Source organism: Cydia pomonella, chromosome 9 (genome assembly GCF_033807575.1).
Source record: "Cydia pomonella isolate Wapato2018A chromosome 9, ilCydPomo1, whole genome shotgun sequence".
Classification (NCBI taxonomy): Eukaryota; Metazoa; Arthropoda; class Insecta; order Lepidoptera; family Tortricidae; genus Cydia; species Cydia pomonella.
In genome coordinates this window covers 21,161,376-21,182,593 of record NC_084711.1, presented here as the reverse complement: position 1 = coordinate 21,182,593, position 21,218 = coordinate 21,161,376, and the positions used below count along the sequence as shown (strand labels likewise).

The following is a 21,218-nucleotide window of genomic DNA, read 5'->3' as shown; positions in this document are numbered from 1 at the left end:
GTTACCGAGATCAGTCGAAAGGTCATGGGTTCCCTTCACGCTCTTATTAAATTTAAGCACTTCCTGCCTATCAAAACCAAAGTTTTATTAATTAATTCCCTTATCCTGCCCATTATTGATTATGGTGATGTGTGTTATCCGGACTTAAATGAAGAACTTCTCGACAAATTGGATCGGCTACTCAATAACTGCATTCGCTTCATTTTTAGGCTTCGTAAATATGATCATGTCTCATCTTTTCGTTCCCAGCTCGGCTGGCTCCCCATTCGTCAACGACGCAATGTTCGCATGTTGTGTACTCTTTTTTCTGTGTTAAATGATCCTCATTCTCCTGAATACCTTAAGTCTCTATTTCAATACTACGGCGTTACCCGGGACCGTCAACTTCGCTCTTCCGGCAATATGTCTCTATCTATCCCTCTTCACCGCACTGGGTTCATGTCGAATTCGTTTTCCGTGCAGGCGGCCCGTCTTTGGAACGGACTTCCCTACGGCATCAAAAATGCTCAAAATAAGTTTGCATTTAAAAAATCCTTACGTGCTTTCTTTGCTAGCAGAATGAAAAAATAATAATGTATGGGTAAGCTCTATATGTTTTGTCGTTATTTATGTATATATTATAAGAAATATAAGTATGTATATTTATGTATGTATGTATTATGTATGTATGGTATGTTATTGTATTATATTTGGTTGTTGTTGTTAAAGTAGCACCGCCCACAATCTCTCTGCTTTGCCTAAAGGTTGACTGGTAGAGAATGCCTCATGGCATTAAGTCCGCCTTTTGTACTATAAGGTTTTCTTTTGTGCAATAAAGATTAAATAAATAAATAAATAAATATTTCCAAAAAACCGGTTCCGATCCCTGTCATGGGAGCCTGGAGCTTGCTTGGCAACTAATCTCAAGATTTGGCGTAGGTACTAGTTTCCACGAAACCGACTGTCATCGTGCCATCTGTCCTTCCAACTCAGAGGGGAAACAATAGAATGTGATAATAATTAGAATAATTGCTTAAAACTAGTTACACGTTACATTACCGGCCTGCCTGTTATATACCTGTGTTTACAAATAAATGTTTTGATCTGATTGGTTGATATTTTCAGTTCATTGTATTGTAATTGTTGATATGTTTTTTTTGCTTGATGTAAATTCCACGTTGACATGTACGTAAAAGTGCCCTTGTGGCCTATTTGCTGAATAAATGTTAAAGTTGAAGTTTAACCCTCACTCTCTACTTATTCGACGCTGTGTACACCACCAATTAGATTCATCACGAGTAATCAAGTCAAAAAGATCAAGTTAAGATCATATTTTTAAAATGTATATAGCTTAGTCTAGAGGACCACAAAACTTTTCCCACCTTGCTTTTATTTCGCATTTAGTTTTCATAATGCTAAAATCCAAGGAAACAGTAAAGAAAACTCTTACTATAAAACCGCGTGTATGAGGCAGCGGTATAAAAAACTCTTTAAAAATATATTCTTCGCCTGCGATCGTAAAAGTATTTCATTTTCGAGCTGACTTTACGTACTTTCCTGAATATTACTTTTGTCAAATACGACGAAATGCTCTCACCTAGAAATAAAAATCGGCCAAGAGCATGGGCCATGCTCAGTGTTGGGTTTCGTAGTTACCATTCTGTCAGAACAGGCCAAACGAGGGCTATTAATTAGTAAGTAAATATTATAGGACATTATTACACAAATTGACTAAGTCCCACAGTAAGCTCAATAAGGCTTGTGTTGAGGGTACTTAGGGTCTCCCCAAACCAGTCGACGTGGAGTCGGCTTTCGCCGAGTGTTTTACACCACACTATTCGCATTTAGCCGATCGACCGTCTCCGCGGTTGGACACCTGCGTTTAGCAGTCTCATCCTCCTTGCGGCCGTAGAGACGCCCGATCGCCTGCGACTTGCTATCGCAACAGTTGTAAAGCGACGGTCGGCTCTCCCGTGCTCCGTCCTGCCGTCGAGACGTCAGACAGCACACGAACAGCAGTTGAGTCCGACGAACAGATGTAGGACAGCGGGTGATCGGCAATCGTAAATCTCATTTTTGGAGACTGGTTGTTAGTAACAACCTGAGTTTGAAATTGAACAGACCTGTAAGATTATTTTCCTTGGTAATTGTTACATATTATATAATAACCTGTGATTATGGATATTTTACGTAGACGGGCATGGAAAAAAAGGCTTACCAGCATTTTTATCGTAGCCTACTTGTTGGAAGAGCTAGAACAGCAGCAAAAGCGGAGGCGACCGTGGGTTGATTCTTTGTGGCAATATAGATTAAGTGAAGGTGAATTTAATTTACGATATCCTCGTACGATTATTATGGCCGTCATCGGCTCTGTTCGGCCGTCGTCAGCTATGTTCGGCCGTCGAAGACGCTGATCGGCTTCCGCCAGCTCTGACCGGTCCTTATCGTAGGTACTCGGCCGTGATCGGAGCCGTTCAACTCTTTCCGGCACCGTACGGCGGTATAAGGAGATTTATGAATGCGAACGTGTGCGGTAGGCTGCAAACAGCGTCGTACGAATGCGAACAGCTTTACGGCAAAACGCCGTTTTCCCGTCGAAAGACGTCGTTTCGCGTGGGCCGAGCCGATTTACGACTTATTCGCTCTTATTGCGTTGACATAAAGCTTTTTCCGTACGCGATTTGCCGAAACGGCGTCGACTAGTTTGGGGAGACCCTTAGACAACGATATATATAATATATAAATATTTATAAATACTTAAATACATAGAAAACACCCATGACTCAGGAACAAATATCCATGCTCATCACACGAGTAAATGCCCTTACCAGGATTTGAACCCGGGACCATCAGCTTCGTAGGCAGGGTCACTACCCACTAGGCCAAACCGGTCGTCAAAGTATCATGTACATTACAAAAAATTAAAAAAAGCGGCCAAGTGCGAGTCGGACTCGCGCATGAAGGGTTCCGTACAATTTAAGACGTATTAAAAAAAAATCTTCTTATTAGATCTTGTTCAACATTTTCCCACTTTGGACACACATTTTACCACTTTGGAAGTGTCTCTCGCGCAAACTATTCAGTTTAGAAAAAAATGATATTAGGAACCTAAATATCATTTTTGAAGACCTATTCATAGATACCCCACACGTATATGTTTAATGAAAAAAATTTTTTTTAAATTTTATGACGTATTAAAAAAAAACTACTTACTAGATCTCGTTCAAACCAATTTTCGGTGGAAGTTTGCATGGTAATGTATATTATATATTTTTTTTAGATTTTTCATTCTGTTATTTTAGAAGTTACAGGGGGGGGGGACACACTTTTTTTCACTTTGGAAGGTTCTCTCGCGCAAACTATTCAGTTTAGAAAAAAAATGATATTAGAAACCTTAATATCATTTTTGAAGACCTATCCATAGATACCCCACACGTATGGGTATGATGAAATAATTTTTTTTTTTTAATTTCATGACGTATTAAAAAAAAACTACTTACTAGATCTCGTTCAAACCAATTTTCGGTGGAAGTTTGCATGGCAATGTATATCATATATTTTTTTTTAGATTTTTCATTCTGTTATTTTAGAAGTTACAGGGGGGGGACACACTTTTTTTCACTTTGGAAGGTTCTCTCGCGCAAACTATTTAGTTTAGAAAAAAATGATATTAGAAACCTTAATATCATTTTTGAAGACCTATCCATAGATACCCCACACGTATGGGTATGATGAAAAAAAATTTTTTTTTTTAATTTCATGACGTATTAAAAAAAAACTACTTACTAGATCTCGTTCAAACCAATTTTCGGTGGAAGTTTACATGGCAATGTATATCATATATTTTTTTTAGATTTTTCATTCTGTTATTTTAGAAGTTACGGGGGGGGGGGGGGGACACACATTTTACCACTTTGGAAGTGTCTCTCGCGTAAACTATTCATTTTAGAAAAAAATGATATTAGAAACCTCAATATCATTTTTGAAGACCTATCCATAGATACCCCACACGTATGGGTTTGATGAAAAAAGATTTTTTGAGTTTCAATTCTAAGTATGGGGAACCCCCAAAATTTATTGTTTTTTTTTCTATTTTTGTGTGAAAATCTTAATGCGGTTCGTAGAATACATCCACTTACTAAGTTTGAACAGTACAGCTCTTATAGTTTCGGAAAAAAGTGGCTGTGACAGAATCGGACAGACAGACGGACATGACGAATCTATAAGGGTTCCGTTTTTTGCCATTTGGCTACGGAACCCTAAAAAATGATCAGCGCAAGAGAAGATTTTTTGCAATAACTCAAAAACGGCTGAACCGATCATGTTCGCTATAGTTTTCACTAAAAGTGTTTACTAAGCTTATATTTCACGATTTTTTTTCATATTTTATGGACCAGTGGTTCAGAGGTTAGAGGTTGACACATATTTTTTTTCTTTCGGAGCGATTATATCCGAAAATATTAACTTTATCAAAAAATGGTTTATCCAACGATAGCCCACACTATGCTCAAAGGAAAAAAAACATTTTGTATGGGAGGCATCCTAAAAAATATATATTTTTTAATTTTTATTTTATCGTTCATTCGCCATGTATGACTTATGTATCTATGCCAAATTGCAGCTTTCGAGCACTAACGATCACGGAGCAAAGCCACGGACGGACGGACAGACGGACATGGTGAAACTATAAGGGTTTCTAGGTGACTACGAAACCCTAAAAATGAGGAGGGTTTAGGGCCTACCGTTGAATTTGAAAAGTCGTATATAGTCGTATATAGCTATCGTAAAAAGTCGATATTAGACTAATATACACATTGCACATTGTACAATGGGCTGTGTTCTGAAGAATTGTTTGAAATGATGCCAACGGCCGCTTTCTATCACCGCACCGCTCGTCGTCGGCAGGGTGTTCATCCTCACACCCTAGAATCTAAATGGTCGCGTACTGTGCGATTTAAGAGGTATTTCCTCCGGGAACTCTTCGGCTGTGGAATGAGCTTCCTGCCGAGGTTTTCCCGAGGGGCTACGGTATGGGGTTCTTCAAAAAAGGAGTGTACAGGTTTTTAAAGGGTCGGCAACGCGCATGTAATACCTCTGGTGTTGCAAGCGTCCATAGGCTACGGTGACTGCTTACCATAAGGCGGACCGTATGCTTGTTTGCCACCGACGTGGTATAAAAATATATATTATTAGTGTGTTTCCATGGTAACCCATACGATTTGACAGTTCGTGGACTAATAATATTAGTCTAATACCGATACCGTTCGAGAAATGGGCCCCAGTCTTACCACGAATGGTACCTATAAATATATGAGTCGGCCGTATTGAATTTAGCTCTATAAGTACAAGTTCAAAATTTTAAAAAATATTTTCAAAATCTTTCTCCTATGTATTTTGTTGATCTATTTTATTTTTAGTGTGCCAGGCTCGCATACAATTACATCTGTACCCCTAGTGTAAATTTGATCGACATCATAACGTGACGAACGCGTTTGCGTTAAGTCTCATTTTGTATAGGATTTTGAGTTTCCAAAACGTCCCGCTTGGCGCGCTCTTTCTAAATCCAATACAAAATGAGACTAAACGCAAACGCGTACGTCACGTTTCGAAATCGAATTTATTTACACTAGGGGTACAGTACCCCTAGTGTAACTTTGATCGACATCATAACGTAACGAACGCGTTTGCGTTAAGTCTCATTTTGTATAGGATTTTGAGGTTCCAAAACGTCCCGCTTGGCGCGCTCTTTCTAAATCCAATACAAAATGAGACTAAACGCAAACGCGTACGTCACGTTTCGAAATCGAATTTATTTACACTAGGGGTACTGTTCACCTCTATATTTTTCAAACTACATTTTTAAAGTTTCAGTTTCATATTTTAATATTGTTTCTCTATACATTGAGTATTGAATAAAAAAGTGAAGCTCGATTTACCAATTTTCCTATACAATTTTTTATCCGATTCCTCGTAATTTCATAAATCTGAAAAGGGCTTTCATGAAACAAATACCCGACGACCATAGAAATATTCGGAATTAATCTCATCAAAGCCCTGAAACCATATTTTTGAACGCACCCCACGAAATGCTTTCAGAGGTCTTATTGCAAGCGCCTACGTAATCGTAGTCGAACGGCAAAGAGGACCAATGATCGACTCAACGAAGGCGTAAAAAAAAGCGCGTAACATATGTGACTCATCAGCTCATCACGAATATGTGAGACAGAGACAAGACAAGTCGAGACACAAGCGCGTAACATATGTGACTCATCACGAATATGTGAGACAGAGACAAGACAAGTCGAGACACAAGCGCGTAACATATGTGACTCATCACGAATATGTGAGACAGAGACAAGACAAGTCGAGACACAAGCGCGTAACATATGTGAATCATCACGAATATGTGAGACAGAGACAAGACAAGTCAAGACACAAGCGCGTAACATATGTGACTCATCAGCTCATCACGAATATGTGAGACAGAGACAAGACAAGTCAAGACACAAGCGCGTAACATATGTGACTCATCAGCTCATCACGAATATGTGAGACAGAGACAAGACAAGTCAAGACACAAGCGCGTAACATATGTGACTCATCAGCTCATCACGAATATGTGAGACAGAGACAAGACAAGTCGAGACACCAGCGCGTAACATATGTGACTCATCACGAATATGTGAGACAGAGACAAGACAAGTCGAGACACAAGCGCGTAACATATGTGAATCATCACGAATATGTGAGACAGAGACAAGACAAGTCAAGACACAAGCGCGTAACATATGTGACTCATCAGCTCATCACGAATATGTGAGACAGAGACAAGACAAGTCAAGACACAAGCGCGTAACATATGTGACTCATCAGCTCATCACGAATATGTGAGACAGAGACAAGACAAGTCAAGACACAAGCGCGTAACATATGTGACTCATCAGCTCATCACGAATATGTGAGACAGAGACAAGACAAGTCAAGACACAAGCGCGTCTCGGGAGTCTGCCCAGGAATATCCCTCCTAAATTTAACAATTCTATTTCAACACCATAAAAAGTTGTCATCGGAAAACAGAAAATTTCTTTCGCGAGTTTCTTTCGACACCCCCCGTATAGGACGGTGTGAGTGGTCGCGTCTGCGTTTCCGCGGTGTTTGATCTCGCCCCACCGTGCGGGGCGGTCGTTCGCCGTCATTTTGAGGACGGGACGGCTGTGTGTGTCTCAGGCGAGTGCCAGCTTTCTCGCGACCGACAGTTCGCGACCTCTAGCCCGGTGATACCGATTGAGCGGGGCCGGATTTCGGGGCCGCAGTGAAGGCGACCGGTAGTGGAGGCTGGCGTGTCCAGCGTGCCCATTTGGGCACCATCCGATGAGAATGTAGTGTGATGTCTTCTTTTGTTTCTTGAGTGTTGGTGTTGAAGGGGTCGGGTCAGGTTTTTCTACAGTGGATCGTGCGACTCGATAAGCAACCAGAATACAGTGCAAGGCGAGGGGGCGTTTTGAATAGAACAAGAGTCTTGAATAGCGCCAATCTTGGTGATTGATTTTCGTTGCAGTAAATTAGGCCTTTGTGAAGGTCGGTGCTTTTAGCGCGAGGGAACAATGTATACTAATTATCACTGTTACTTTGGAGTTTGGACCCAGTGGAATGTACCCCGGTCAATAGAATTAATCATACAGATAGATATAAGTCGTCTCGATTGTTTCCAAACTCGAAAAACTTTTTTACAATGTTTCATTTGCAATTTTTGAAAAAAAAATATGTGAATGAACGCGTTTTTTTTTTTAGAAATCACAAATTGGATTTGTGATTTCTAAAAAACCCAACTTAACTTTAATGGCTTCTACAGGTTTTTAAATTAGTGTATTTCATCAAATGGCGTGATGCTGCCTTTTTTGCTTTATATTGGACAGATTATTTTGTCCATGATACTTATATTTTTTTTTATTCAACATTTGTAGAAATAAATAGTAAGAATTGAATATATAAAACCAGAGATCTGTCTATGCTCGCTGAAATTAACATATACGCAGAAAAAATAGTTAAGTATATAAGCGGGTGAGGTGATCAAAATTATCTCATCTAAAATCAATGCCGTTGCAAAGAAAATAAACACGTGCACTATACCTACCTAGCTATCTCGCAAAGAATTTTTAAAGCCACTGTTCCCGAATACGAACAATCCCGATCAAAGCCTACTTCGACAATTCGTTCGCTTTGTCATATTTCGACGTTCAAAGCTACGTGGGGTTATTCAACTTTTTTATGCAAATAAGCTTGAGTAAAATCTATTCGGGGTTCTGGCTGAATTGTGAATTCTGTAGCTTTTTTTTTTTTTAGTTTACCCTTTGAGCAATGTCATATCATAACCGATGATTGGGAGTTGTCTAAATGAAAGCCCACCTTGTGAGCCTCTTCCAGGGGATTCCAGTGATGCTTTAAATAGTTTAAATATGAACAAAGGAAATCTTCTTCATAGGTTTTTAATCAGTTACTTTTACAAAGCTTCTCTCTTACCGGAATAAAATGAATGACAGACAAAAATAGAAAATGCCACAGATGACATATATCCGTTTTACGCGCCAAAAGTGATCTTTTGGGCGGCCTTACGCGAACTGTCATATTAATATAACCTAATGTTGGTACACTGTATTGATCATACAATTTTATTAACAAATACTGGAAATGATATTAAGGCTACATTGTCAAACCTGGAATAATACAGAATGAAATGAGTACAGAAAATGTAAATGCTAACATAAGAGTGCGGGCAAATTTTAGGTATTATTTTTAGAAGACTTATGGGAGATGATTATTTAATTATCTTTGGATAATGTTTATTTATTTATTTAATCTTTATTGCATAAAAGAAAAACAATCTTATACTTAGTACAAAAGGCGGACTTAATGCCACGAGGCATTCTAACAAGGTAAATGTTGTAACAAGTTGCATTATTTAGTGTATCGAATATACTTATTCGTGTGAATCTGTGGTAAAATATACGTACCCTTACTAGATCTACCTACTATTTCCAAATTATACCTAAACCTACTCATGCAATTCCGTAGTAGTTTTTTTGTCCAATCGTAATTTATTGACCATTAAGTATATTGCAGTTAAAAATCGTCCTTATCTACAACTAACAAAACAGTTATTTTTGCCTGAAACCGTCTCTTATAGATTTACTATCTAAGTTAAATGAACGTAATCTAATCGTAAGCATATCGCCGTACAATACGAGAATAAACGCTTAGATATGATTTGCCGTCGGCTCTCCGCATATGAAAACTTTTCAGCCAATCACGTTCGTCAAGCTACTTGGGAAGTTGGGAGACTCGTGAAACTCGTCAGCTCGTCATTCGTCCGTCAGTACCCGATAGACTCGCGAGGGAGGCGCACGTTCGCTACACAGAAGTTTTCCCGCCGAAATGTTCGCGCGAGGTAGCCGCGTTCTAAATTTGAAAAATTTCTTTTGATTATGTTTTTTTTCGCGAGTTTTTTGTTGTTTATGAATGAAAATAAAACGATTGTGTTTTTCAACGGATTTTCTTTTGTTTCAGTGTTATTGGTGCTAGTATTTGTGTTTGTTAGCTGCGTTCAGAGTTTTGGTAAGTGTTTTTTTACTTTTAAATATGTTTTAATAAAAACTAGAAAATTGAATTAAGTTACTTTAAAAATAGAGTTCAATTTTATTTTATATCTGTTTTTCTATCTTCAATGGTAAAATATTATATTACAGACGAATCTATTATAAAAAATAGTTTTCAAAATTACATGCGTACACAGGTAAGTATAAAGTATAATTTACATATAAAATAACAGTTCGCTACGGATTAGAAAAAAATGCTGGTATCCTGCCTTTTCGCCGAAAATTGTAATGCCGAATTTCACTTGCCAACCAAATTGTTCGCAGACGTTTTAGTTGGCATAATAACTTTTCCCAAATGATTATTTCGCAACCATTTCATTTCCCAACCCCATAGTTGGGAAATGAAAATTGCGTACTAGGTTGGATTATGAAATTCGCCCAAATGAAATTTCGGCGAAAAGTTGGTTGGCAAGTGAAATTCGGCAATATAATTTTCGGCGAAAAGGCAGAGAACCAAAAATGCTATACACTATAAAAATCAAATACATTATTGTACATCAATTCTACTTCCGTTTGTCGATACTTATTTTATTGCAATATGAAATAAGAATGTTACGTTACTTTTATTATTCACGTATTCATTTTACTTTACATCTCTGAATATACGTCTATAGCAAATCAATGCTTACACTTCAAAGTAACTTCACATTTAACTTAAATCCATGATTTCCATTAGAATTGGCTTGTAGCAATAAATGTAGCATCAAAGAGATCAGCGGAGCAAAGACTCGAAGTAATCGAGTGGAAACTCGGAGTCGTCAACCGTGACGTACGAATAGATAGATACCTATAGTTCGTGCCATCCACGATGACGTGCAGATTTGTCAAATATAACCTTTAATAACATGACTATAAGAGTCAATCCCATCAATATTTTTTAATGTTTTTTCATAAGACTTATACTTAGTGTTATCCATTTTCTAACACAAAATTCAAATAAAACATATGCAGCTAGAATATGTGTCAAATGTTATCAACGTTGACATGTCATGACATGCATTATAAATAGGGTTATAAGAAAAGGTTACACACCTACATAATCATAATCATAATAATCATAATAATTTATTCATAAAACCAATTTATACGTCATTAATAAATAATTTAGTAACAGTACCTTTAGTAATAATTTACTAGTAGTAAATACATGGTACTTATGATAGTTATTACAATAACATAATAATCAGTATAATTATTGCGCTTTATACGCAATGAATTCGTCGTAGCTATAAAAGGATTGCTCGATAAGCCACTGTTTTAAGCGAAATTTAAAGCTGCCCAAGCTTGGAGCATCAAGTATGTTTTTTGGCAACTTATTGTAGACAGTGGGACCCATGACGTGAGTGAGTTTAGATGACTTGGTCAACTTCCGGCTTATACCCACAATTTTATCTGCGTTCCGCGTTTCGTACAAGCTTAACATTCTAAATGTTTTAAATGACGCCAGATGCACTCTCACATATACGGCCACTTGCAGAATGACTATTGCCGGCAGTGTTAATATGCCTAGCTTAATAAAAAGAGGCTTAGCATGGGTATCGTGGGGAACTCGAGCGATAATCCTCACTGCGCGTTTTTGGAGGCGGAACACCCGCACCCACTCTGCACAGCGACCCCAGAGCTCAGCGCCATACTGCAGCAGTGAGTGCACCGTGGCGAAGTAGCAGGTGCGCGCCGCCTCCGCAGACACCGACCTCGCAACCCGGCTCAGTGCGAAGCACGCGCTACCCAATTTCCCACAAAATCTGTCTACGTGCTGATTCCATGCCAGGCACGTGTCTATCTCAAACCCTAAGAAGGTTGTGTTGCTGGCTTGTTCAAGCACCTCATCGCCTACCCTGACAGTGAGCGGTCTTGTCGGACGGCCAGCGAGATTGAAAACAAGGTAATGAGTTTTCTTCAGGTTCAAGGATAGCCCGTTCACATCGAACCACTCGGCCAGCTGTGCAGTAGTTTGGTTCAGTTTCTCCTCAATACTTTCGATGCTCGGTGCAGAGACAATTGCGGCGACGTCGTCAGCATACATCAGAACCTCGGCAGTATCTATAGACTCAGGCAGGTCATTTAAGAGCAGTGAAAAAAGCAGGTTGGAGACCGATGACCCCTGTGCTACGCCCATTGAGGCCCCCAGAGGGTCTGACTTCACCCTTCCTCCATCACCTACTACTATCTGAAACCTGTTGCGTAGCATACTCTCAAACAGTGACAGCGGCGCGCCGTTTATCCCATAATGGCGCAGCTTTTCTGTAATCACGCCATGATCTGCTACGTCAAAGGCCTTTGACAGGTCGCAGCACAAGACTGCAACCTGCTGCTTTCTCTCCTTTGCGACCATGATACATTTTAACAACTCACGCGTCAAAGATGTCGTTGACTGGCCCTCTCTATATGCAAACTGCTTCTCAGACAGGGCACCCGTAGCAGCTAAAAAGGTCGAGAGGCGACTGCTGAGACCCTTCTCTAGAACTTTCGCTATTGCTGGGATTATAGAGACAGGTCTATAGGCATCCATGTCTACCCTTTTCCCTTTACCTTTAAAAAGTGGCGCAACCTTGCTGATTTTAAGTGGAGAGGGGTATCGACCCTCTTTAATACACATGTTGAACAGTTTCGCCAAGCACGTTGCAAATGACCCTGGGACCATCCTCAACAGTAACATGTTGACGCCATACACATCCTTGGATGGCTTAGGCGGGATTCGTGACGTTATTATTTGGTAGACCTCGTCTGTGCTGAATGTACCAAGTCGCAGAGAGCGGTCCGCGGCGGGGCGCGCAGCGCAAAGCTTGCCCACGGCGCACACGACGTCTGCGCAAGGTGCGCCGCACGCCGCTGCCGCACCTAGAAACCTTGCATTCATGGCGTTCACCGCGTCTTTTTTTGACAAAAATTTAGTTCCGTCCTTATTCAGTATCGCGTCGGTAACGTCGAGTGTCAAGCTATTATGCTTACCCCGCTCTTTGTTTACTATATTCCACAGAGCCTTCGATTTGTTCTTATGTGCAGAGATTATGTTATTATAATAATTAGACTTCTATTATCTATCTATTATCATACTAACTTATCTACACCCTGCACTAGTACTTTGTTTACATATGATCCTAACTACTTATTCGATTTTTTTTTTGACATGACGCACGAAGATTTACTCAAATATTTTTATATGTGCATGTAGCGAAAATCTCGAAAACAAAAGAAGATCGAGGACTGATATTAAGCATAGAGTGTTCTTAGGACTTGCCAGTACAACACCTGAAAGAATGACCAAATCCGTCATTGGGGACACCTCTAGTTCGCTTAGCCTGCTAGAACCTTTGAAAAGCTCCAGTCGTTATTACGCGACGCGAAAAATATTCCGAGCCTTTCAAGTCGCGAGTCGAGTCCTTTGAGCTTTTTAAGTGCAACTTAAAAGGACTCGAGTCTTCGAATAAAGACTTTAATTTTTGTATAGGTTTTATCTAAGGATAACACTAAGGAGAATTGACATTTTTTAATGATTTGTGCATAACCCATGAATTTAATAAGTAGAAAATGCCTTTAATAAACTTTTGTACATATTGTGAGCGTTCTCTTTAAAGGGCTCAAGTCTTTACAAAAGTCTCGATGAAGACTCAAGTTTCGACTTAATGACTAGAGTCTGAAAAACTGAGTCTGTCAATACCTAAAGCGCGCACACTGTCTATTTGTATCGGAGTAAATGAGATAGCACTGTCGCATGTTACTGGGCCTGGGCAAGGGAATAATAAGAAAAATATTTAAATAAAAAAAAGTGGATTATTAGTGTAATATTTTACTCAATAGCGGTTTAGATATAAATGTTTTGAAATTGTGATTTTAATTGCAGACCCATTAGTCAAAACAATAAAGACATAAAACCGTTTAATTGTGATTTTAAGACCGATCTTTGCAATTATTTTCTATGAGCCGATTTCGTTCAATCATGTATCGAGTACAACCACGGTCTTTGAAATATAATTAATACGAACATATATTTTTCTTACTTGACTAAAACAAATAGTCTTTCTTAAAAAAACTGTTTAAGTAACATCAATTTCGAGGACATTGGGTTTTGACAGCCTCTTAACAGTCTTAACCAACACTAGATAGATACTCTTTATTAGCGCACCTTAGTAAAAGGTTACAGGCAAATAAAATACAATTGATTAAAGATAGAAAACAGGCGGTTTTATCGATAAAGTTCGATATCTTCCAGGCAACCTTATATCTTATACTTATCTTTAGAATATTTGTGCAACTAGGGAACAATTGAACTATTTTATTAAATATGTTTGTTTCGTGGTTTTAGTATTTACACTACTATGTCTGTCTTATGTAAGTTTGTGTATTTGCAATATAGTAACATACATGCATGCATTATATACTATATAAATTATAGTTGGCCCTTGCCCGCAACTTTAGTCAGTCGGTATTTTGTCTAGAAGTCTTCTAGAAATCGAATTTCATCTCGGATATGGGTGAATATGGTATGAATGCATTCAGTTTGATCTCTTGAACACAAATATATGAGATGACATGCGCAAAAAGGGTGGGGGTCGTTACTGTGACATAAATTCGGCAGAACAAAGTTTTTTTTACTTTTTTCTTTTAAATATACCATGTGGAGTACCAAATGAAAGGTCTTTATGAGTAGATTACAAATATATAACATACTATAACATTTTCACTACTTGTCCTAACATATGATTAGAAAACGTTCAAAAATTTCACAATCTAGAGTAGAATGAGAATTCAATAAACATCAACTTTTAACAAAAAAAAATACCACGCTAGCTTTAAAAGTTTAAACCCTCTAATTAACAAAATATCCTTAAACCGCCCTAAATCAACTAAATAGGTCACACTAATATTTCTAATAATTGTTAACCAGACCATGATTATTTTTTATGGCCAGACATATTAATTCAACACTACAATAATGGGCTTATTAGTAATGCTGGACGAGGTGTCAGTTCATTATTTATGTACTTAATTATACGTCAGTGACGTCTCAATTTCGTGGGCTGAATTGTAATGTGTATTAAATTGGGTTATAAATTTTATGTTTCTGTCTGTCAGTTTGCGAGTAATTATATTTTGGAGTTGCAAAACTTGCAAATGTATTCTAGTCAGTCGATGCCACAATAGAGTTAGGTATACAGTAATATTAGTTATAGGCGCGGGTTCGTTCTATTTAATTATTATGTAGCGAAAAGATGTTCCATAGTAAAATCCTTTGACGGAACCAGACTATTCAGTAATGTCGAAACGAGAAAACATACACCGCATAGAAATTACCATACAGAGAGCCGTTTTTATTGCCACTGACTGTATTTAATCATATAAATACAACAAAGACAAGTAATTGTGAACGCACGTGCAGTTTCTCCCACGTCCCACGCAAACTTTAAGTAAACTTAAGGAGTTTGTAAAAGATCCTCTCATCTGAAACAGCTACTTAAAAAGACACTGATATTAGATGAGTCTTATGCCCTACGAAATAAGAGTCATGAATTGTCACTTAAAGTGTAGACGTTGGTATAATCGCCATCAAATATATCGGAGCAGCCAAGGTGCTCAAAAATATCTGAAGATGCTCTTTAACGTCTTGACAATAGAGGCTTTGGTTGGATATTTGTGAACACCTTGGCCGTTGCGATATTTCTGAAGGTAACTAGCAGCAGTCTTTACTGATCGTAAGTGAGCCTTGTTATCTTCGTATTAAGGTTTAAGTATTGTCAGTTAACGTGCAAGATGGTACGATACAAGTAAGCAACCTGTGTTGAGAAGAGGGTTCTGCAGTATTTTCATGTTTTGTTTTATATGTTCATTACGTGTTTATCTTTCATTTGACTGCTTTCATTCCACATGCTTCATCGCTTTTTACGATCAATCCTTCATCCTTCTTTTGTCCCCTTAGTGTCTGTATCAATATTTCTTTATCGTGATTTTGAACGTATTTGGGCTTGAGTCGGATCACGCTAAGTTTTCATGCCACGTGCTACGTCAAGTATGAAGCTTATAGGGATATATATGCTTACTGCCAAGTTTAGTTTAATGACTCCAACATCATTCCGTCAATTCTCTCAGCGGCACCATTCACAGCCGGGGCTATACAATTTAAAGTCACGATCCCCAGCTTTGCTCACTAAAGAACATAATATAATATCCAAATCAATGACTCCGAATTGTTCCGTCAATTCTCAGCGACAACATTCACAGCCGCCTATAATTAAAGTCACAACTTCCAACTTTGCTTACTATAAAACATGACATAATATCCAAATCGATATCTTCAAAATCGTCCCGTCATTTCTCTTAGCGACATCATTATCTATCGGGACTATATAACTTAAAGTCACGATCCCCAACTTTGCCGCAGAACATGACATAATATATCGGCCAGATATTAGAATTCTCGACTAGCGAACCCTAAAACTTTTAAGTCTTTGCATAATTTAGCGTGTGTGCAAAGTTAGCATGTTTTCAAAAACCAGTGTAAAAAGAACTCCGATTATATTGAGCTATTACGGACATTGCGAACACAGTGAAGTTGGTTATTTAAGTTGAAGGCGAAGGAAAGACAATTGGGTGGATGGTGAGGATCGGGGAACTTAGAAGTTTTGTTACAGTATAGTTTATTAAGAGGACAGGATTGAAAAAGTGTCGTACCCAGACTGATAAAGAAAAGTTCTCGTTATCGTATCTGGAAGATAGGAAAATTACAAAAAAAAATCGCTTCGTAAAATTTACTTGCTGAAGATTAAAAAAAATACTTCGGCTAAGTTCAGGAGTAATTGTACGAGTAATTATGTCTTACATTTTGCCAGGCAGGCAGGCACGTGGGCCAAAATGTTAACGGAATTGTGTGAATGGCGTTTGGCTCGTTGGGTGGACGGCATTCGGAAGATTGCGGGTCACTTCTGGTTCTAGATGAGATTGGCTCACAGGGCCGGGACAAGTGGCATACTCGAAGAGAGACCTATGCTCAGCAGTGGGCGATAAAAGGCTGATATGATGATATGATAACATTTATGACAAAACTACGATAAGGCAGTTGAAGTATTACAGGTACTAATGGTTGATGGATATTTGGTGTTTTAAGCCAAGGCTTAGGGAGTAACAAATGTTGTAATAATTATGTAATTACTAATCAACCAGGGTATTTGTTTGACTTGGTTACTTACCGAATACAAGAAAGACGATATTCTCAAACCATCAGAGAGCCTACCGCAAATTCCGTAGTTCGTAAATTGCGGGCATCTTTTGTCTGTAACTCCAATTAATACGGAATTATGTTGGCAGAGAAAGATAAATAAATAAATAAATAAATATTATAGGACATTATTACACAAATTGACTAAGTCCCACAGTAAGCTCAATAAGGCTTGTGTTGAGAGTACTTAGACAACGACATATATAATATATAAATATTTATAAATACTTAAATACATAGAAAACACCCATGACTCAGGAACAAATATCCATGCTCATCACACGAATACATGCCCTTACCCGATGCCCGCAATTTGGGAACTTGAGTGTAATAGGTAGGGTAGGCCTTCAGACGTCCCCAGTACTGCTATTATGCAAGTTATGCTAGCCGTATAGACAAGTAGTCAGATCTTTTAAATTTTAAATATTTTCTTTAAAATATTTCATTTTCATTACTATCATTGCTAAGCAACCCAATAATCATTACAAATATTAATTATTTTTTAAACAAGCGCTTAGTGGATAAAATTGATTCTAATCATGACCCTCAAATATTCATAATAAAAGCCTCGTAGTTTCCCAAATTCGAAAACTGTTATCATTACTTATTAATCCCCGAAAACTTAGTAATACCAAAGAGAATTGTAATAGAGAGGTAAAGTCAAAGAATTTTTTTTTTTTTTTATACTACGACAGTGGCAATCAAGCATACGGCCCGCCTGATGGTAAGCAGTCTCCGTAGCCTATGTACGCCAGCAACTCCAGAGGAGTTACATGAGCATTGCCGACCCTAAACCCGCCCCCCCTCGTTGAGCTCTTAGTTTAAATCAAAACAGGTGACGCTGTGCGCCATATGTTTTGCAGTCACTTAATTGTCAAACATCAACTTTTGACAATCAGGCTTACCGCAAAATGTATGAAGCTGCGCCATCTCTTTACCTGTCAAATTCGAAGCACAAAATTGTCTCCGATTTTAGACATCTTACTTAATCAATGTATCTTTGGTAATAGCCCCTTTAATAGCATAGAATTAAGCGCCCTACGTGACCCAGTGTTTCCAAGTTTTCAGAATCCTTAATATGAGGTCTAAGTTTAATCCATGTCGGGTTCGACCTACGTCTAAGACAATAAGTTTATTACACGGCTCATACAATATGGACTAGCGATCAGTAGGGCTGCTGCGATCTAGGGGCCTACCGCGAAAACCGAAATTTGCTAATTGCGTGGATCTTTTTCTTTTACTCTCAGTAAGACGTAATGAGAGTGACAGAGACGAATGCCCGCAATTGACGAACTTCGACTTTCGCGGTAGGCCCCCTAGTTTCCATAGTACCTATAGTAGTGGTGACATTAAAATTAAAATAAAACTATTTTGACCCACACTAACCAACCGTAGTCGTAATAGATCGCTGAAACATAAATTCTCTTAAACCGGCCAATATATGGAGAGATATGGGCACTGTGAATGTCATCTCGCTTTGTGAGGTAGGGCACAGCACAGTGGATGTCATTCCAGATCTAGAGCAGAGCCCAACTGAGGACTTCCCCAGTTGGAGACCTCCACCTCACAGAAAACCACAGCCAAATAACACTAGAATCGGCAACGCGCATGTAACACCTCTGGAGTTGTTAGGCTACGGAGACTGCTTACCATCAGTCGGGCCGTATGATTGTTTGCCACCGACGTAGTATAATAAAAAATGTCGCTTTGAGTGCTTCCATATGCGTTATATGCGTGAAATACAACCATGGTAGGAATTCGTTTAGAAGAAAACTACTTACCCGTGAATTCTGATGTAATAGGAATGAAATCGTTGATTTTCAGATTCTGTTATCTACTGCTACTTAAATATATTTTTCTGCCCTCCGGGCGGAAAGCGTCAACTTTGCTCCCGCTGCGCTAAACGAAGTTGCCGCTTTCCGCCTCCGTCGAGCAGAAAAATAGTATGCGCACCACGGGAGGAAACGTAGGACATTCCATCCCGCGTGTTTGCCACCCTCGCCTTTGGCTCGGGTAACAGTTTTACACGCGGCACGTAATTTCCTACTTTTCCTCCCTTGGGACACAAATAACTAAAAACGGGTCACTCACGTATCTTAAGTGGAAAAACGCTATATACCGAGGAGTGTCGTCAGGAGCTCGCGGCTTTTTCAGTTTTGTCATTAACACTGCTACCAGGTTCAGATTTGAAATGTCTACTGTGTTAAACTGTTCTGCGCTGGTTGATGTACTTATTTCGGTATTTTATGTTGAAAAATACCAAAATTACGTATAGATCGTGTCATTCACGACGACGCGTGACTTGACTCGTATTGCCATATTATTAAAGATTCAATTTGACGAATCTGCGCGTCATCGTGGATGACACGAACTATATACGGGTAAATCTTAACAAAAGTAAATAAATAAATAGAAAAGAACTTGGTTGATTTGGTAAAACGCATAACAAAGACGTCTCAGGCGTCGTCTTAATACAACGAGACTACGCGTTTATCGCAAATTCGCGCGAACGCGCGATCAAACATATTGAACTCGAATAGGTGTCCTAATTAACAATCGCGCGACCAATTAGGACACTCATTGATTATAATCCTTAGAATAGTGACAACCCTGTGTATGAATATTTGATAGCAAATCGCGTATTGAATGAAGGGTTATTCGGGTAATAGTTGCCAATACCCCATTATCCAATTATAATGCTTAAATGCTGTTTAGTATTAAGATTTTGAACACAAAAGTTGAATAAATATTTCACATTGAGATCCACATCTCAGAACCCTCCAGCCTATTCCTATCACGTTGCCTTAGTATCCACAAAATGTTTACTGGGTTTTATCACGTTTTCTGTTTATCATATTCTCATTCGAAATACATGTTTGTAACTGTCACGATTAAATGTCTTTTATCTATAATTTTTATCCAGCACCACTGCTGGCGCCGAATGGCAAAGATCAGTTGGACTGAAAAGAAAATCAACGAAGAGTTTTACGTATAGTAGGAGAGAGGAAGAGTTTGTTAAGAACCATAGATAATAGAAGAGGAAAGTTGCTTGGGCACCTTTTACGACACGACGAATTTCAAAAACATCATAGAAGGGAGAGTTGAAGTAATCATATTCTCATTCGAAATACATGTTTGTAACTGTCACGATTAAATGTCTTTTATCTTTAATTTTTATCCAGCACCACTTTTGGCGCCGAATAGCAAAACTCAGTTGGACTGAAAAGAAAATCAACGAAGAGTTTTACGTATAGTAGGAGAGAGGAAGAGTTTGTTAAGAACCATAGATAATAGAAGAGGAAAGTTGCTTGGGCACCTTTTACGACACGACGAATTTCAAAAACATCATAGAAGGGAGAGTTGAAGTAATCATATTCTCATTCGAAATACATGTTTGTAACTGTCACGATTAAATGTCTTTTATCTTTAATTTTTATCCAGCACCACTTTTGGCGCCGAATGGCAAAACTCAGTTGGACTGAAAAGAAAATCAACGAAGAGTTTTACGTATAGTAGGAGAGAGGAAGAGTTTGTTAAGAGCCATAGATAATAGAAGAGGAAAGTTGCTTGGGCACCTTTTACGACACGACGAATTTCAAAAACATCATAGAAGGGAGAGTTGAAGTAATCATATTCTCATTCGAAATACATGTTTGTAACTGTCACGATTAAATGTCTTTTATATTTAATTTTTATCCAGCACCACTGCTGGCGCCGAATGGCAAAACTCAGTTGGACTGAAAAGAAAATCAACGAAGAGTTTTACGTATAGTAGGAGAGAGGAAGAGTTTGTTAAGAATCATAGATAATAGAAGAGAAAAGTTGCTTGGGCACCTGTTACGACACGACGAATTTCAAAAACATCATAGAAGGGTGAGTTGAAGCAAAGAGGAAGAGAATACCAATGAGAGCGTATATGAAGCAAATATAGGAAAAACTCAACGTCGTGTCCTATCAGGCTGTCAAAGAGAAGGTAGAGGACCGCCTAACATGGAAATTATTCCACCGACAACAGTCTTACTCTTAAATACTTACATATTATGATGATGAAACTACATTTTGCTTCCAGTCCAGCTAGTACTCTGATTCGCATCAGCACCATGTTCGAGTCTCTCGATAACCTGAATGATAAAAAGAGCCTTGAGGTGTATTCTGATTCTAATAACAGGTTATGGAAAACAGACGTTACTGGTTGTAGGTCTGATTAAATATCTTTTGCCACTGACATATATATCCATGAGAAATCCTGGTCAAATTCTTAACCTTTTATTACACTCGGAATACGACCACTTGAATAGTTTTTTTCTATTTCAGAGTACTTAAAAAGAAGATGGACTTAGCAATTGTGGCATCCCTGCCTGTTAATATTTGAT

General features: G+C 38.5%; 1 protein-coding gene across 2 annotated transcripts in view; it reads left to right on the top strand.

Moving 5' to 3' along the window:
- The window catches only part of LOC133520944 (beta-1,3-glucosyltransferase), a 65,874-nt gene that overhangs the window by 9,105 nt on the left and 35,551 nt on the right, over positions 1-21,218 (top strand). The window contains exons 1-2 of one of the 2 annotated variants that reach the window (XM_061855660.1): positions 7,829-9,424; positions 9,544-9,591. In XM_061855660.1, the coding sequence (XP_061711644.1) occupies positions 9,412-9,424; positions 9,544-9,591 (61 nt within the window). In that variant the 5' untranslated portion in view covers positions 7,829-9,411. Of the gene's footprint in view, positions 1-7,828; positions 9,425-9,543; positions 9,592-21,218 lie in introns of those variants that run through there. The other variant, XM_061855661.1, reaches the window with a different exon arrangement.